General features: G+C 39.5%; 1 protein-coding gene and 1 long non-coding RNA gene across 9 annotated transcripts in view; one reads left to right on the top strand and one right to left on the bottom strand.

Moving 5' to 3' along the window:
- The window catches only part of LOC145515882 (uncharacterized), a 378,733-nt gene extending 378,265 nt beyond the window's left edge, over nt 1–468 (bottom strand). For 2 of the 7 annotated variants that reach the window (XR_014061088.1, XR_014061092.1), the window contains exon 1: nt 322–453. This is a non-coding gene — a long non-coding RNA (uncharacterized LOC145515882). Of the gene's footprint in view, nt 1–321 lie in introns of all 7 variants that reach the window. The other 5 variants (XR_014061091.1, XR_014061086.1, XR_014061093.1 and 2 more) reach the window with 5 other exon arrangements.
- A 104-nt stretch (nt 469–572) lies between these two features.
- On the top strand, nt 573–15,733 carry DYNLRB2 (dynein light chain roadblock-type 2). Of its 2 annotated transcripts, none has more exons than XM_081517307.1 (4): nt 573–633; nt 2,846–2,921; nt 8,717–8,884; nt 15,485–15,733. In XM_081517307.1, the coding sequence occupies exons 1-4, from the start codon at nt 631–633 to the stop codon at nt 15,565–15,567; spliced, it is 330 nt and encodes a 109-aa protein (XP_081373433.1). In that variant the 5' UTR covers nt 573–630; the 3' UTR covers nt 15,568–15,733. The 2 variants fall into 2 exon arrangements, with proteins under 2 accessions (XP_081373433.1, XP_081373434.1); XM_081517308.1 differs by lacking the exon at nt 15,485–15,733 and adding an exon at nt 9,943–10,194.
- Nucleotides 15,734–17,116: the final 1,383 nt, after the last annotated feature.

Below are 17,116 nucleotides of genomic sequence, written 5' to 3'. Positions count from 1 at the left end.
TGTGTGTCTTCAATTAAAAAGAAATGTTTCCTTGGCGGGCAGGGGAACAAATCTGTCAGCCTGCACAAGACAGCGCCTCAGGAACTACTCTGCGGGTCACAGGGCAGCTGAGTCTATATCTAATGTCACCCCGGGGTCTAACGGAACCACCCCGGTTTATTTGCTCCAGAACACGTATCACACTTGGACAGTACTGCTTCGTTTGTCGCGCATTTTGTCTGTCTCTCGTTCTAGAATGTACCACAGGCCCAGAGAACGGGACATGGTAAGTGGTCAATAAATCGTTCTTGAACAGGGAACTGGCGGTTACCGAACGCGTACCTCAAGGAATGACTGACTGAAACTTCGAACGAACGACTCGAAGCCTGGCCTAAGTACCTCAGTTCTCCTCAGTTCAGGTGAGTGCTCGGGGCAACGGTCCCCAGCCCCGGGCTACGGCGGCCGGGAGAAGTCAAGCCAGTTCCGGGCGGAAGCGCAAGCTCCGCAGGGCCCGCCCCGCGCGCACGCGGGCGCGGGTACCCACGCTTCCGGGAGGTCACTTCCTCCACTGTCTCCTAGCAACGGCTGGAAGCGTTGTTGACATCCCGGGCAGCGGTGGTGCACGTCTGAGCCCAGAGTCTCGCCCATAAGATGGTAAATCCGGGGTTTCTGTCAACTACCCGCCCGCCAAGGGCGCCGACAGGCAGGGTCCCTTCGCTGCCCAGTTCTCGGGGCCGCGGAGAAGGCTGGGAGCTCCAGAAGCTTCTTGGAGGGGCGACACGGAGACTCTGGAGGGAACAGAGGGGGCGACCGTGGAGGAAGGGAAGATGTGTAGATGGGGGAAGCTTTCTTGGGGAATAGATATCTAGGGGTGTCTTCTGGGGGTAATACTTGAGGAGGAAGAATATCGAGAAAGAGATACGGAAGGGATGAAAGATCCTGAGGGGAATGAGAAATCTCCTCGACAGCGAGGGAAGTTTGAAAGGGGAAGAGGCACCATGGAGGAGAGAAAAATCACCCTGAGAGGAAAGAAAGACATGGGACAGGGAGCGCAAGGGAATGGAGAGGGGGGAAGAAGGAGGAGCTATTGACAGAGAAGAAAGAAAAATAAAGAGAAAAGAGGAAGGAGGGATGGGAGAAGGGAGGCGAAGAAAAGGAAAATGGAGAAAGAGGAAAGGTCGAAAGAGAACAAACCGAAAGAGAAGAGTTTTTTGGTTTTGTTGTTTTTTTTAAAGGAATGAAAAGGTATTGGCGATGGGAATTAAGAGACTGTATTAGGAGGGCTCAGAAATCACGAAGGGAAAAAACACCTGGGAAAATAGATGGACAGGCTGGGAAGAGCAGGGAGAGAGAACTAAAACAGAAAAAGATAAAGAGGTCAGCGGATGTAAGGAGCTGTGGACGTTGTCCTATAGATGGCACACAAAAAAAGTAGTTATTTAATCCCCTGTACAGGTATTATGCTTTAGTGCAGTGTTTCCCAAAGTGAAATGCAAACATGAGTTGCTACTTTAAGATGGCTCAGAAATACCAAAAACCACAGATTGAATCACATCAGAGAAAGTTCCTCCTCTTTCCTTTTTTTCAGCCTCTAGACTATATCCAGGAGAGACTTTCTGGCACTTTTAGGTCCTTTTAATGCCACTATCATCTATCATCAAGTAGATTTGATTTTTAACCTGAAGTGCAAACCTCAGGCTCATAATTTTCATTGGAGTAGAATTTAATAATATGTTCTCTCCTTTTTTATGGTTATTTCTGCCTATGACAAATGATACAAGATTTGCATTTCTGGTAGTGATGTATAGTTTCCTTTTAAAATGCCTTAATTTAAACTTTCAGCAGTGAGATAATTCTAAAAATGTACTGGGTAAATAATATAGATGGTATTTATAATGGCAGAAATTGAAAACCTGGTACACGAATGCCTGAAATTTAGAAAACACATGCTATAGTGGTGGAAAGAGGAAATAAGTGCTCCTGCCCACATTAGAGTCAAAAGAAAACTGAGTCAAAAGAAAACTATCTTTTGACAAAAGTAACAACATTCAGCCATACAATGTTGGAAAGAAAATTATTTTATAAACCCTCATCAAAAGACTCTGCAGAATACTGTTTGAATTCATAATATCCAGTGATTGTTATGAAAAATATGCAGGCTGGAAAAAATTATTGTTGATTTTAGCATTTGTAGAAGGAAAGAAACTGGTACAATATAGTCTATGCATAAGATTCAGAAAGCTGAATTTAAAACCCAGTAATGGGATTATAACATTCGTGGTTGAACATTCAGCTTGCCCTGAGATCCAGGCTGTAATTGACAATAGAATCCTGGGATACATTGTTTTCACAGAATATTTTTAATTTAATCATCTGAACTCCCAGTTAAATGACATTTACAACTGAGAATATGATTTCTTATTAAGTGATGCTTTTAGAAGGAAGGAGGTAGTAATATAGCTCTATAGATATTTTTTTAAATCTATAATGTAGAAACGGAATTTTTCGTATGAATACAGAAAGATCAATGAATGAAAGATGACCAGGAGCAGATTTCTGTTCAACATAAAGGATACTTTTCCAGTGAATAGAGACAGATAAAAATGAAGTGAGCTCTTGTGAGGCAAGATTTCTGTCTCAGCAAAAGTTCAGGGCAAGATATTTTTCAGGGTCATATGTAGAGAGTCTTATATAAGTTTGCATATGGGTCTTGACAGTTTCAAAGCTCTCTTCCAAAAGCTGAGATTTAGCATCCAATACCTTAGTATAAGGAAACAGAGGAGTAGGGATCTTTCTAAACATTACTCTCTTTAGGGCTGGGGTCACCATGAAGACTCTGGTTAATTTTTTTCCTGATCTCTTCCAGGCAGAGGTGGAGGAAACCCTAAAGAGGATCCAGAGCCATAAAGGGGTTATAGGAACAATGGTTGTAAATGCAGAAGGTAAATACGTCACAGGCTGCTTTCTTGACACGCAGAAGCAGACCAAGAGCCTTTTTGTTGTCTTTGGCAAACATCTTGGAATTTTAAATCAAAAGTATATTTTACATATTTTAGCTGTATCATTTACTTATCAAACATCTATTGAGTGTCTATTAATTACATGCCAAGCACTCTGCTAAGAGGTAGGGAAATAAAATTTTTAATGTAGATATATTCCTAAGTGCTGTACATTGTCTAATTTTTAAAGCTTTGGTAAACTCTCTTCTAACATTTCAGGAGGATATATAAAACTATTATAATCAAGATAAGAATACCATTGTTGGCAGTTTGCTTTCATTTTGAAATTGTAAAGAATACAGAGTTTCAATCTTCATTTGAAAAGAAATTGTTCCTTCACCATAGTTAATGAAATCTTTGAGAATTGATTTTAATGTAATTTATAGTATAGTCTTCATGGTTATAGTTTAAGAAGGGCCAATACGTTTCCACCTATGAAATCTGTAGACTTATACCAGAAACTTGCCTATTAACAGTCCACAGAGCCTTCTCTCTGGCACGTTATTCCATGCTCAGCTATGGTGGCAGCCTCTTAAAGGCTTCTGCTGGCTTCATTGCTAATTCAGGCATCTGTAAGGGCGAGAGGTGCCACAGATCCCAGAGCGTTAGTTGAAACAAGAGTAGCTACTTCACATAATTCATGGTATAACCATGGAATTGGCACACTGCCAACTCAGTGCTTGGCAACGGACTCTCACAGCTAATCATTATTATGGAGCAAATCCATCAATAAATATTTATTGAGCAACTACCCACTGAAAGTCTGTTTAAGCTCTGAACTTCAATCCCTTATTATTAAAAATGGAAAATAACCTACTTTACTGATGATTGTGACAAGTAAGTGAAATAGTAATTGTCAAGGGCCTGGCACAATACCCAATACTTAATAGAATTGTAATGAAGTAGTTCTGTGAATGTGGAAATGTTTAATTTATGTGTACAGATAATATATTTGATGTGTTTTACAAAATAATAAAATAAAATTTAAAAATACTCAGTGTCAAACGAATGTAATAAATTCACTCAGCTTGAGTGATCAGTAGGGAGAGGTTTTAACTTCAGCCTACAGGTAAATCAAGAGCTATGCCTAATATTTCCAGGAGGCAGTCCAGTCTGAGTCCATTGTTCTGGTTGAACTGATTTTAGTTCCAGGCATTTACATATGGTCTATCACACCCCCTAAGATGGATTATTTGAAGGACTTCACAGAGAGGCTGTATTTATTTTCTTTGGCTGCCATAACAAAGCACTACACTCTTAGTGGCTTAAAAAGATTAGACGTTTATTCTCTGTCAGTTCTGGAAGGCTAGAAATTGAAATCAAGGTGTCAGTGGTCCAGGCTTCCTTCGAAGCAGCATCCTTCCTTGCCTCTCTCCCGGCCCCGGTGAGTTCCCACGATCCTTGCCGTGCTTGTAAGCACATCACTCCCACCTCTACCTCCATCATCGTGTGCGTTTTCCTCTTCGTGCTCCTTTTCTCTTCTTATAAGGACCCCAGTCATTGGGTTAGGTCCCACACTGATCTAGGTTGACCTCACATCTTCAAAGACCCTATTTCCATATAAGATCACATTCTGAGGTTTAGGGGGTGCTTGAATTTTGGAGGGGACTCTATTCAACCCATCTGGTGGCTCAGACAGTAAAGAATCGGCCTGCAATGCAGGGGACCTGGGTTCAATCCCTGGCTCAGGAAAATACCCTGGAGAAGGGAATGGCCACCTACTCCAGTATTCTTGCCTGGAGAATTCCACTGACAGAGGAGCCTAGTGGGCTACAGTCCACGGGGTCACAAAGAGTCAGACTCAACTTAGCGACTAAGGTACATTCATTCACCAATCCTGACACCCAGGACAATGTATCTAATGGCAGACTTGGGCTAAAGTTCATAATCCTGGCAATATGTTTTAAATGTCTGAAAAATATCCATACCTTTTGATCTGTAATTCCACTCCTAGGAATTTATTTAAGGAGTAATGAAGAAAAGATTTAGGTGCAAAGGATCTCACAGAGGCATCATGTATAACAGCAATAAAGCAAAAGTCACTCAGTTGTGTCCAACTCTTTGTGACCCCATGAACTATACAGTCCATGGAATTCTCCAGGCCAGAATACTGGAGTGAGTACCCTTTCCCTTCTCCAGTGGACCTTCCCAACCCAAGGATTTAACCCAGTTCTCTCACAATAAATATACAGACAAATAAGTAAATAAATCTCTCCCAACAGTAGAGAAAATTTTGAATTAATTATGTAATATTTACTAAATGAACCATTACTCTATTTAAAATGTTGAAGAATATTTAGAGTCATAAAAAACTACTCACAATATTAGATGAAAAAAAGCAGGAAATGAAGCAGTAGCCAGTATTTTTAAATTCTAAATAGAGCCAGGCACACATACACACTGAAATATGGAAGAAAAGGCAGGGATGTATTACAGTGATTATCTCTTGAGCAGTTGAATTAAAAATGACTTTTATTTTCCTGAGGTCTCTCAATTAACACTTTTCTCATCCAAGGGTAACACAATATTATTTTTCATACTCATTAACTTCTAATTAACCTCTAGTAGGAAAAGGTTGTGTTAAGGTTCAGGGCACTTTTCTGAAAGCCAAATTAACCTTTTCCCAAAAAATATAAATGAGGGGCTTATTTTTATGGTCAGATTATTAACAACCAGAGTGTATGACAAGGATGTTTATTAATAGCATATGGTGTAAGTTGTGTGACTAGAATGAAATGAAATACTCCATCTCAACAGCCTACTCAAGTTTAAATGAATGTGCCATTTATTACAATGTAGCTTTGCAGCATTCAGAAGTCCCATGAAATTTAACACTGTAAATATTTAACTAAGCTGCTGTTTGTGTGTTCTTGTTCTCTACCAATGGTTTTAGTTGATTAATTCCAGGCAAATCATTTTAACAAATTTTTAGGTTTTTAATTGTGGTGAGGTAAGCATTCTACCATGTTTATACATTTAAATCTCATCCTCTACCATGTTCAACAGAGTCCTTTGATTTCACTATTTGAAACAGAGATTTCTTATCCATGACAATGAAGTGAGCTTATCGGTTTAACCCAATGCTGAGGGGTGTAGGTTTTATTTAGATTCTTTGTTAACATTGGTTTCCCATTTATAAAATAATTCATTGTTTACAATATTACAGTCCTGATCACTGAACTAGATACTGGTGAACATGCATATTTGTTTCCCAGACAATCATATCCGTTGTATATTCTTATGTATATAAGCCTGATTTCTGCAGGCTCTTAATTTTAAATATTCTTGACATTTCTAATAATCCATCATTTAAGTTTCATTAGATTTTATCCAGCCATCCAGCCATTTCCTTTTATTTTTGAAATATAATCTACCAACCAAAATACAAGTGTCAGTTGAAGAGTACCACCTTAGTGAGATCATAAAGAGTCATATTTTTAAAGCAGTGTCATAAATTCAGAAATATTGAATTTATACTCTTTGTTCTAGAAGTTACATTTTAGGAATTTATCCTACACACATGTATATACAAATGTGAAATGGCATCCACACAGACATTCTGTCGCTTTGTTTATAAAAGGCAAAGATTGGGAACAGCCCAAATGCCTGTTGGGACGATATATTAGTTACGTGTATTACAAAGCATCCATTCAACAGTCACATTATACAGCCATTAACAGGAATGCCCTAGCCTTATGTAGACTGAATGCAACAACTCCCCAAGTGTATCAAATGGAAGAAGTTAAGGTACAGAATAGAGAATGATACAGTTAAAGTATCAAACACAAACATACTTGAATAGACTTGGAATATCTCTGCAAGGACACCAAAGGAACTGAGAGCGGTGGTTCCCTCTCAGAAGGAGAAGTGGGTGCGTTTTATACCATGTGCGAAAATTACTTCCTAATAAATTATTCTTTAATTACCTCACATGGTCCCCAGCAAGAACTCAATAAATATTTGTTGATTGATTTTTTTCCCCCAAGGGTCCACAGAGAATATGAAGAACTCCAAGAGTTTCCACGGTGTGCACTTATTATTCAGGAAGGCTAGGTCTATTATTTATTGACTTGGATCATGAATAGACTGACCAAGTAGGCCCGAGCATCTGATTCATAATCTTGTCATCTGCACTTTAAATAATTTATTCTGCTTGTATTTCTTTTTTGACACTGAGCAATGCAGACTTTGTAGGTAGTCACTCTTCATGATGCAAAATAAAACTGTTTGGTCAAAAAGCACTCTTAAAAGGTAGAGTGCTTGCTCCACTTTCAGTTTCCTGCTTGGTAAAGACGCACACGTTGTGATGGTTCACCAGGTGTGAAAGACAGAACTGACTTCTGGAGAAAAAGTGGCCAGCAAACAATAATACAGAAATTAACAAGTTTTCTATGAAACTTTATTTACTGAAAAGGTTTTCCTTATAAATATTGTTCTCCTCATCTTGTTTGGCAAGACCGACACTGGAGAGAATGGATTTCTTAAAGGGGAAAGAAATTAGTCTGTTTCAAAGTCAGAGTCGAGTCTCTCAAAGATTCTCATGAAAAACACATAAAGTCCCAAGTTAGAAGCACTCGTACCAGTTTCTGGAGCTACATCCTCTGAGGGGAAAAAACCAAGAGAGCCACGTTAGCCTTTTTTATTGATGGGCCTTCATTTGGGTTCCTGAGGAACTTGACAGAGATCCCAGATTCACCTTCATATGTCCCCCGAAACTCAAGGCACATTTGCAAATCAAATCCCTGGAATTTCCTGGCTTATCTGATAGTTTTCAAAATAATATAAAGGTCAGCTCTGATTAGATACAATATATGTAAAATACCTAGCACAGCACCTGTTCCATAATAAGCATGGAGTGACCTGAATAGAGGCTGGATTGATTTGAACGGAATTAAATTATACTCGCATATTCGTCTGGCTAGATTTTTTTCAGCTAAATTAATAGCTTCTGTTCTAAACTCATATTGAAACAGTAGAGCACACAAGTAGCCAAATTTAATCACGCTTAAACCAAGAATGAGTGCAAACCAGGGAATGCCCAACCACACTACAGCATCTTTGTTGCTGCATTTTCTAGCATAAAAATTAAGGTTTGCAAAATACTGTATGAGGAAGTTACAAAGAAATTCTGAAAATCCCTTTTGATATACTCTAGCATGTGCAGAGACCCTCTTTCTGTCTCTGGTCTCAGGGGAAACAAGCACTGTGTCACAAGTGGACTTTTCCCAGTGAGTTCACTGCAGACAGGATGCTTAGGGGAATGCATTTCACACAGAAATATGTTGAGTTACTACTGAATCAATCAATTAACAACTTCCAAAAGATTTGTGTACAAAAGTGTTCATCACTATTAGATACGAAAACAAAAACATGCAACCTAACAATCCAGTAGTAGAGGGTTGATTATATTATGATATATCCAAAGAATAGTAAAGTCTACAGCCATTAAAAATAATGTTGATGGCACTGTCAACAAGGGAAACTTGTATGCTGCCCTTTGAATGAAGAAAAAAGCAACAGTCAAATTTGCTATTATCATTTGATACAACTAAATTTTAAAATCCATGTGGAGGCAGAAAGATTGGAAGGAAATGAAGTAAAATTGTTCCAATGAGTAATATGAGTCATCACTTTTTCTTCCTTTTTAAAATTACCAGTATTTTCCAGTATTTCTATGATGCACATAATACTTTTATAAAAAGAAAAAATGTTTAACCCATAATTAAATCTCATTCTAGGCATTCCCATCCGAACGACCTTGGATAACTCAACAACAGTTCAGTATGCAGGTCTCCTTCATCAGCTGACCATGAAAGCCAAGAGCACCGTCCGTGACATTGACCCTCAGAATGACCTAACTTTTCTTAGGATCAGATCCAAGAAACATGAAATCATGGTAGCTCCAGGTAATCTGACACATTTCATTTCACATTTCAGGCATCTTTCCACTTTACTGGATAAAGGCTTTGTGTCTCAAAGGATGGGTAGTGTGGATATTAACATGCAGTATGACACATCATGTTTCTCAATTATGAAATGAAGTTTGAATCTGAAAATTCCTTGAAATTAGTCAAGAAGTTGGATTTTCCCCATTTGTACCTGTTGTTAGTAAAACGTTTAGGAGGTGTAGTTTTCATGTTATGTGAAATTAGCACACGGACTTCCTGAAGAGTGAGAGAAATGTCTCCTGTCCAGGGGATAAAGCAGAGGGTGGATCAAAGGTCTGTCGGGTCTCAAACCTTCCCTGGGGTGGATCGCATTCACTGGGGCCACCAAAAGAAATACTTCTTTCCTCGAAGGAGATGCATTCATGGTGGTAGTGGATGTCAGTGTAAAACAGGACTCATGTTCCTAAATCTAGTCTAGAGCAAACTTCTCTATAATGCAGCTGTAAAATCAGAGTCACCCACAAACTAAATAAAGTATTACCTGCACCTGTGTTCTCACATAAGGCACACAAGGTGCTTGGAGAGCTTTTTAAAAAATTTTACCAATACCTGGAACTCCACCCCAGACCAATAGAATCTCTGGGGCTGGGCCCCAGGTAATGGTATTTGTTTTTTTGAAAGCTCAACAGGTGATTCTGTTGTGCAGCCAGGCTGGCAAACCACTGGTCTATGCAAGGTCCAAGCTATGTGCTGAAGAGAAAAGCAGATGAGCTGAAGCATTCATTTATTAAATTTAATTTTTAGGGTAGCCTAACACATAAGGTGGGCTCCCCTCGTGGCTCAGTGGTAAAGAATCCACCTGCCAATGCAGGAGATGCAGGTTTGATCCCTGGGCCAGAAAGATCCCTTGGAGTAGGAAATGGCAACCCATTTCAGTATTCTTGTCTGAGAAAATCCATGGACAGAGGAGCCTGGTGGTTTACAGCCCATGGGGTTGCAGGGAGTCGAACACAACTTAGTGACTAAATAACAACAAATTTTTAGGGTGGATTAACTTTGTCCATCTCTCTCTACAGATAAGGAATATCTTCTGATAGTCATTCAGAATCCATGTGAATAGACTTGCAACAGCCAAGTTCTGTCCTGTGATGCTGGGCTGAAAACACTTCACTGTTTAAAGATTCCTGATATTATAATCCAATCTTAGTGATATTTTGGACAGTCCTTTCTATTTTTACATTTAAACTCTTTACATGTCTCATTTATTCCCTTTTGAATGTATTGTAAATTTGTGATTTAACTATAAATAAATAAGTCTCTGAAAGAAACAGTAGTAAAGATTACTAAAACTAAAAGCTGGTTCTTTGAGAAGATAAACAAAACAGACAAACCTTTAGCCAGACTCATCAACAAAAAAAGAGAAGGAATCAAATCAACAAAATTAGAAATGAAAAAGGAGAGGTTACAACAGACAATGCAGAAATACAAAGGATTATAAGAGGCTATTATGAACAACTATATGGCAATAAAATGGATAACCTGGAAGAAATGGACAGATTCTTAGAAAAGTTCAATATTCCAAGACTGAACCAGGAAGAAATAGAAATTATGAGCAATCCAATTACAAGCACTGAAATTGAAACTGTGATCAAAAATCTCCCAAAAAACAAAAGCCCAAGACCAGATGGCTTCATAGGAGAATTCTATCAAATGTCTAGAGAAGAGCTAATGCCTATCCTTCTAAAACTCTTTCAAAAAATTACAGAGGAAGGAACACTTCCCAACTCATTCTACAAGGCCACCATCACCCTGATACCAAAACCAGTCAAAAGACAACACAAAGGAAAGAAAACTACAGGCCAATATCACTGATGAATACAGATGCAAAACTCCTCGACAAAATTTTAGCAAACAGAATTTAGCAACACATCAAAAATCTCATACACCATGATCAAGTTGGGCTTATTCCAGGGATGCAAGGATTCTTCAATATATGCAAATCAATCAATATGATACACCATATTAACAAATTTAAAGATAAAAACCATATGAAAATTTCAATAGATGCAGAAAGAGACTTTGACAAAATTCAGCACCCATTCATGATTAAAAGTCTTTAAAAAATAGGCATAGAAGGAATCTACCTCAACATAGTAAAGGCCATATAAGATAAGCCTACAGCAAACAGTATTCTCAATGGTGAAAAAAAGCATTCCCTCTAAGATTGGGAACAAGACAAGGGTGCCCACTTTCACCACTGTTATTCAACATAGTTTTGGAAGTCCTAGCCGTGGCAATCAGAGAAGAAAAAGAAAAGTAATCCAGATCAGAAAAGAAGAAGTAAAGCTCTCACTGTTTGCAGATGACATGATACTGTACATAGAAAACCCTAAAAATGGTATCAGAAAATTACTAGAGCTCATCAGTGAATTTAGCGAATTTGCAGGATATAAAATCAATACACAAAAATCACTTGCATTTCTATATACCAACAATGAAAACTCAGAGAAATTAAGGAATCAATCCCATTCACCACTGCAACAAAAAGAATAAAATATCTAGGAATAAACTTAACTAAGGAGACAAAAGAACTGTACACCAAAAATTATAAGACACTAATGAAGGAAATCAAAGATGACATGAACAGATAGATATTCCACATTCCTGGGTAGGAAGAATCAATACTATGAAAATGACTATACTACCAAATGCAATCTACAGATTAAATGCGATCCCTATCAAATTACCAATGACATTTTTCACAGACTAGAACAACAAATTGAAAGATAAAAACTATATGATAATTTCAATAGATGCAGAAAGAGACTTTGACAAAATTCAGCACTCATTTACAATTAAAACTCTTTAAAAAGTAGGCATAAAAGGAATCTACCTCAACATAGTAAAGGCCATATATGATAAGCCTACAGCAAACATTATTCTCAATGGTGAAAAACTGAAAGCATTCCCCCTAATGCAAAAGACCCAGAATAGTGAAAGCAGTCTTGAGAAAGAAGAACAGAGCTGGAGGAGATCAACCTTCCTGACTTCAGATTATACTACAAAGCTACAGTCATCAAGACAGTATGGTACTGGCACAAAAACAGAATTATAGACCAATGGAACAAGGTAGAAAGCCCAGAAATAAATCCATGCACCTATGGGTACCTTATTTTTGACAAAGGAGGCAAGAATATACAATGGGGCCAAGACAGCCTCTTCAATAAATGGTGCTGGGAGAACTGGACAGCTACATGTAAAACAATGAAATTAGAACACTTCTTAACATCATACACAAAGATAACTCAAAATGGATTAAAGACCTAAATGTAAGACCGGAAACTATAAAACTCTTAGATGAAAACATAGGCAGAACATTCGATGACATAAACCAAAGCAAGATCCTCTGTGACCCACCTCCTAGAGTAATGGAAATAAAAAAAATAAAACAAGTGGGACCTGATTAGACTTAAAAAGCTTTTGCACACAAAGGAAACTATAAGCAAGGTGAAAAGACAACTCTCAGAATAGGAGAAAATAATAGCAAATGAAACAACTGACAAAGGATTAATACAAGCAGCTTGTACAACTCAATAGCAGAAAAAAAAAAACCCAATCAAAAAGTAGGGGAAAGACCTAAACATTTCTCCAAAGAAGACATACAGATGGCTAACAAACACATGAAAAGATGCTCAGCATCACTCATTATTAGAGAAATGCAATCAAAACTACAATGAGATAGCACTTCACACCAGTCAGAAGGGCCATCATCAAAAAGTCTACAAACAATAAATGCTGGAGAGGGTGTGGAGAAAAGGGAACGCTCTTGCACTGTTGGTGGGAATGTAAATTGATACAGCTACTATGGAAGACAGTATGGCGATTCCTTAAAAAACTAGGAATAAAACCACCATATGACCCAGCAATCCCACTCCCAGGCATATACCCTGAGGAAACCAAAATTGAAAAAGACACATGTATCCCATTGTTCATTGCAGCACTATTTACAGCTAGAACATGGAAGCAACCTAGATGTCCATTGACAGATGAATAGATAAAGAAGTTGTGGTACATATACACAATGGAATATTACTCAGCCATAAAAAGGAATGCATTTGAGTAGCTCTGATGAGGTGGATGAACCTAGAACCTATTATACAGAGTGAAGTGAGTCAAAAAGAGAAAGATAAATATTGTATTCTAACACATATATATGGAATCCAGAAAAATGGTACTGAAGAATTTATTTACAGGGCAGCAATGGAGAAAAAGACATAGAGAATAGACTTAAGGACATGGACAGAGGGAGTAGAGGGTGAGATGTATGGAAAGAGTAACATGGAAACTTCTGTTACCGTATGTAAAATAGATAGCCAATGGGAATTTGCTGTATGGCTCAGGAAACTCAAACAGGGGCTCAACCTTGAGGGAAGATGAGAGGGAGGTTCAAAGGGGAGGAAATATATGTATACCTATGGCTGATTCATGTTGAGGTTTGACAGAAAACAACAAAATTATGTAAAGCAATTATCCTTTAATTAAAAAATAAATTTAAAAAATTTTACTGCTACCTGGAACTCTACCCCAGACCAGTGAAGTCAGAGTCTCTGGGGCTGGGCCCCAGGTAATGGTATTTTTTTTTGAAAGCTCAACAGGTGATTCTGATGTGCAGCCAGGCTGGCAAACCACTGTCTATGCAAGGTCCAAGCAATGTGCTGAAGAGAAAAGCAGAGGAGCTGAAGCATTCATTTATTAAATTTAATTTTAGGGTAGGCTAACACAATTGCACTCATCTCACATGCTAGTAAAGTAATGCTTAAAATTCTCCAAGCCAGGCTTCAGCAATACGTGAACTGTGAACTTCCAGATGTTCAAGCTGGTTTTAGAAAAGGCAGAGGAACCAGAGATCAAATTGCCAACATCTGCTGGATCATCGAAAAAGCAAGAGAGTTCCAGAAAAACATCTATTTCTGCCTTATTGACTGTGCCAAAGCCTTTGACTGTGTGGATCACAATAAACTGTGGAAAATTCTGAAAGAGATGGGAATACCAGACCACCTGACCTGCCTCTTGAGAAATCTGTATGCAGGTCAGGAAGCAACAGTTAGAACTGGACATGGAACAACAGACTGGTTCCAAATAGGAAAAGGAGTATGTCAAGGCTGTATATTGTCACCCTACTTATTTAACTTATATGCACAGTACATCACGAGAAACGCTGGGCTGGAAGAAGCACAAGCTGGAATCAAGATTGCTGGGAGAAATATCAGTAACCTCAGATATGCAGATGACACCACCCTTATGGTAGAAAGTGAAGAAGAACTAAAGAGCCTCTTGATGAAAGTGAGAGAAGAGAGTGAAAAAGTTGGCTTAAAGCTCAACATTCAGAAAACTAAGATCATGGCACCTGGTCCCATCACTTCATGGCAAATAGATGGGGAAACAGTGGCTGACTTTATTTTTCTGGGCTCCAAAATCACTGCAGATGGTGATTGCAGCCATGAAATTAAAAGACGCTTACTCCTTGGAAGGAAAGTTATGACCAACCTAGACAACATATTAAAAAGCAGAGACATTACTTTGCCAACAAAGGTCCATCTAGTCAAAGCTATTGTTTTTCCAGTGGTCATGTATGGATGTGAGAGTTGGATTATAAATAAAGCTGAGTGCAGAAGAATTGATGCTTTTGAACTGTGGTGTTGGAGAAGACTCTTGAGAATCCCTTGGACTGTGAAGAGATCCAACCAGTCCATCCTAAAGGAGATCAGTCCTGGATGTTCATTGGAAGGACTGATGTTGAAGCTGAAACTCCAATACTCTGGCCACCTGATGCAAACAGCTGACTCATTGGAAAAGATCTTGATGATGGGAAAGATTGAGGGCAGGAGAAGAAGGGGACGACAGTGGATGAGATGGTTGGATGGCATCACCGACCCAATGGACATGGGTTTGTGTGGACTTAGGGAGTTAGTAATGGACAGGGAGGCCTGGAATGCTGCGGTTCATGGGGTCGCAAAGAGTCGGACATGACTGAACGACTGAACTGAACTGAACTGAACTGAACTGAACATGTAAGGTTGGCTCCCCTGGTGGCTCAGTGGTAAGGAATCTGCCTGCCAGTGCAGGAGATGCAGGTTTGATCCCTGGGCCAGAAAGATCCCTTGGAGTAGGAAATGGCAACCTACTCCAGTATTCTTGCCTGGGAAAACACATGGACAGAGGAGCCTGGTGGAGAACAGCCCATGGGGTCACAGAGTGTCAAACACAACTTTGTGACTGCTGCTGCTGCTGCTAAGTCGCTTCAGTCGCGTCCAACTCTATGCGACCCCATAGACGGCAGCCCACCAGGCTCCACCGTCCCTGGGATTCTCCAGGCAAGAACACTGGAGTGGGTTGCCATTTCCTTCTCCAGTGCATGAAAGGGAAAAGTGAAAGTGAAGTCGCTCAGTCGTGTCCGACTCTTAGCGACCCCATGGACTGTAGCCTACCAGGCTCCTCTGTCCATGGGATTTTCCAGGCAAGAGCACTGGAGTGGGGTGCCACTGCCTTCTCCCGACTTAGTGACTAAACAATAACAAATTTTTAGGGTGGATTAACTTTGTCCATCTCTCTCTACAGATAAGGAATATCTTCTGATCGTCATTCAGAATCCAGTGAATAGACCTGCAACAGCCAAATTCTTTCCTGTGATGCCGGGCTGAAAACACTTCACTCTTTAAAGATTCCTGAGATTATAATCCAATTTAAATGATCTTTTGGACAGTTCTTTCTATTTTTACATTTAAACTCTTTACATGTCTCATTTATTCCCTTTTGAATGTATTGTAAATTTGTGATTTAACTATATAATAAATCAGTTCTGGTAGTTATGTCACCTCTTTTTTTCTTCTTTTATCAAATTGGCCAAAATGTTTGTTCAGGGTTTTCCATAAGATGTCGTGGAAAAACTGAATGAACTTTCTGGCCATACCCAAAACTGAAGCATTCTGATGATAGAATGGAGGCAGACTTCCTTGTGACAGTTCTTTTAGTCTAGAAGTAAATATTCTGCCACCTGAATATTCTTTGGAAGGACTGATGTTGAAGCTGAAACTCCAATACTTTGGCCACCTGATGTGAAGAAATCATTGGAAAAGACCCTGATCCCGGGAAAGATTGAAGGCCGGAAGAGAAGGGGATGACAGAGGATGAGATGGTTGGATGGCATCACCGACTCAAAGGACATGAGTTTGAGTAAACTCTGGGAGTTGGTGATGGACAGGAAGGCCTGGAATGCTACGGTCCATGGGGTCCCAAGTAGTTGGACATGACTGAGTGACTGAACTGAACTGAATGGCCACCAAGAATCAGAATGGAAGTGTGATTTTGCCTGTTTCGTTGACATGCTCAGGAGATTCAGCAGAGTCCTGTGGGGTGGAGGGGAAGCAGGGTGTCCCAGCCCTTAAGGAGGGTTAAGTGCCTTCCCAGGGTAAACAAGGACAGTAAGAAGTCAGGAGCACGGTTCTCAGTTGGATCAGCACCACCACCTGCAAAACTCGTCAGGCTTGTCCCTCCATCGCACCAGCCGAAGCAAACCAGGAGCCGGTTCCGAGCAAGGACACACATGTCTGAGGCTGCCTAGAGAACTCTGGAAGGGTCTCTTTTTTTTGACAGTTTTTAAAGTATTGAATTTGTTACAACGCTGCTTCTGTTTTACGGTTTTGTTTTGCGGCCCTAAGGCATGCTGGGTCTTAGCTCCTCAACCAAGGATCAAACCTGCACCCCTTTCACTGGGGGCGAAGCCTTAACCACTGGGCCACCAGGGAAGACCCCAGGAAGCTTGATTTCTACCAAGTATTTCAAACACTCAGAAAACAATAACGATGACAGAACAAGTACCACAGATTTTCCACGACCCACATAGCATAGATGTTAACCTTTTGTCATATTTGCCTTGTATCCTTTTTATTCCCCTAATAATTGTTTTATTTTGAGATCACTAAGGATTCACATGAAATTGTAAGAAATAACATAGATCCTGTGTACTCTACCCAGTTTCCACCAAGGCAACATCTTTCAAAACTATATTGCAATATCATAACCAGGAAGTGGACACCGATTCAGCCTAGCTATGGAGCATTTCCATAAACACCAGAGTGCCTCATGGTACCCTTTTGCAGCAAACCCCCAAATCTCTGGCACCCACCAATCTGTCCTCCATTTCTGTAATTCTGTCAAATCCAGAAGGTTGTTTGATAGATGAAATCACAC

The sequence above is a fragment of the Giraffa tippelskirchi genome, chromosome 7 (genome assembly GCF_054371585.1).
Source record: "Giraffa tippelskirchi isolate mGirTip1 chromosome 7, T2T-mGirTip1v1.2.pri, whole genome shotgun sequence".
NCBI classification, from domain to species: Eukaryota; Metazoa; Chordata; class Mammalia; order Artiodactyla; family Giraffidae; genus Giraffa; species Giraffa tippelskirchi.
This window is presented reverse-complemented; position numbering and strand designations above follow the sequence as displayed.

Bases quoted from the DNA above. Each gene is read 5' to 3' on its own strand.
- DYNLRB2 (XM_081517307.1), top strand. The intron at 2,922-8,716 runs GTAAATACGTCA...ATCTCATTCTAG, and splicing joins AATGGTTGTAAATGCAGAAG to GCATTCCCATCCGAACGACC. The intron at 8,885-15,484 runs GTAATCTGACAC...CTCTCTCTACAG, and splicing joins TGAAATCATGGTAGCTCCAG to ATAAGGAATATCTTCTGATC.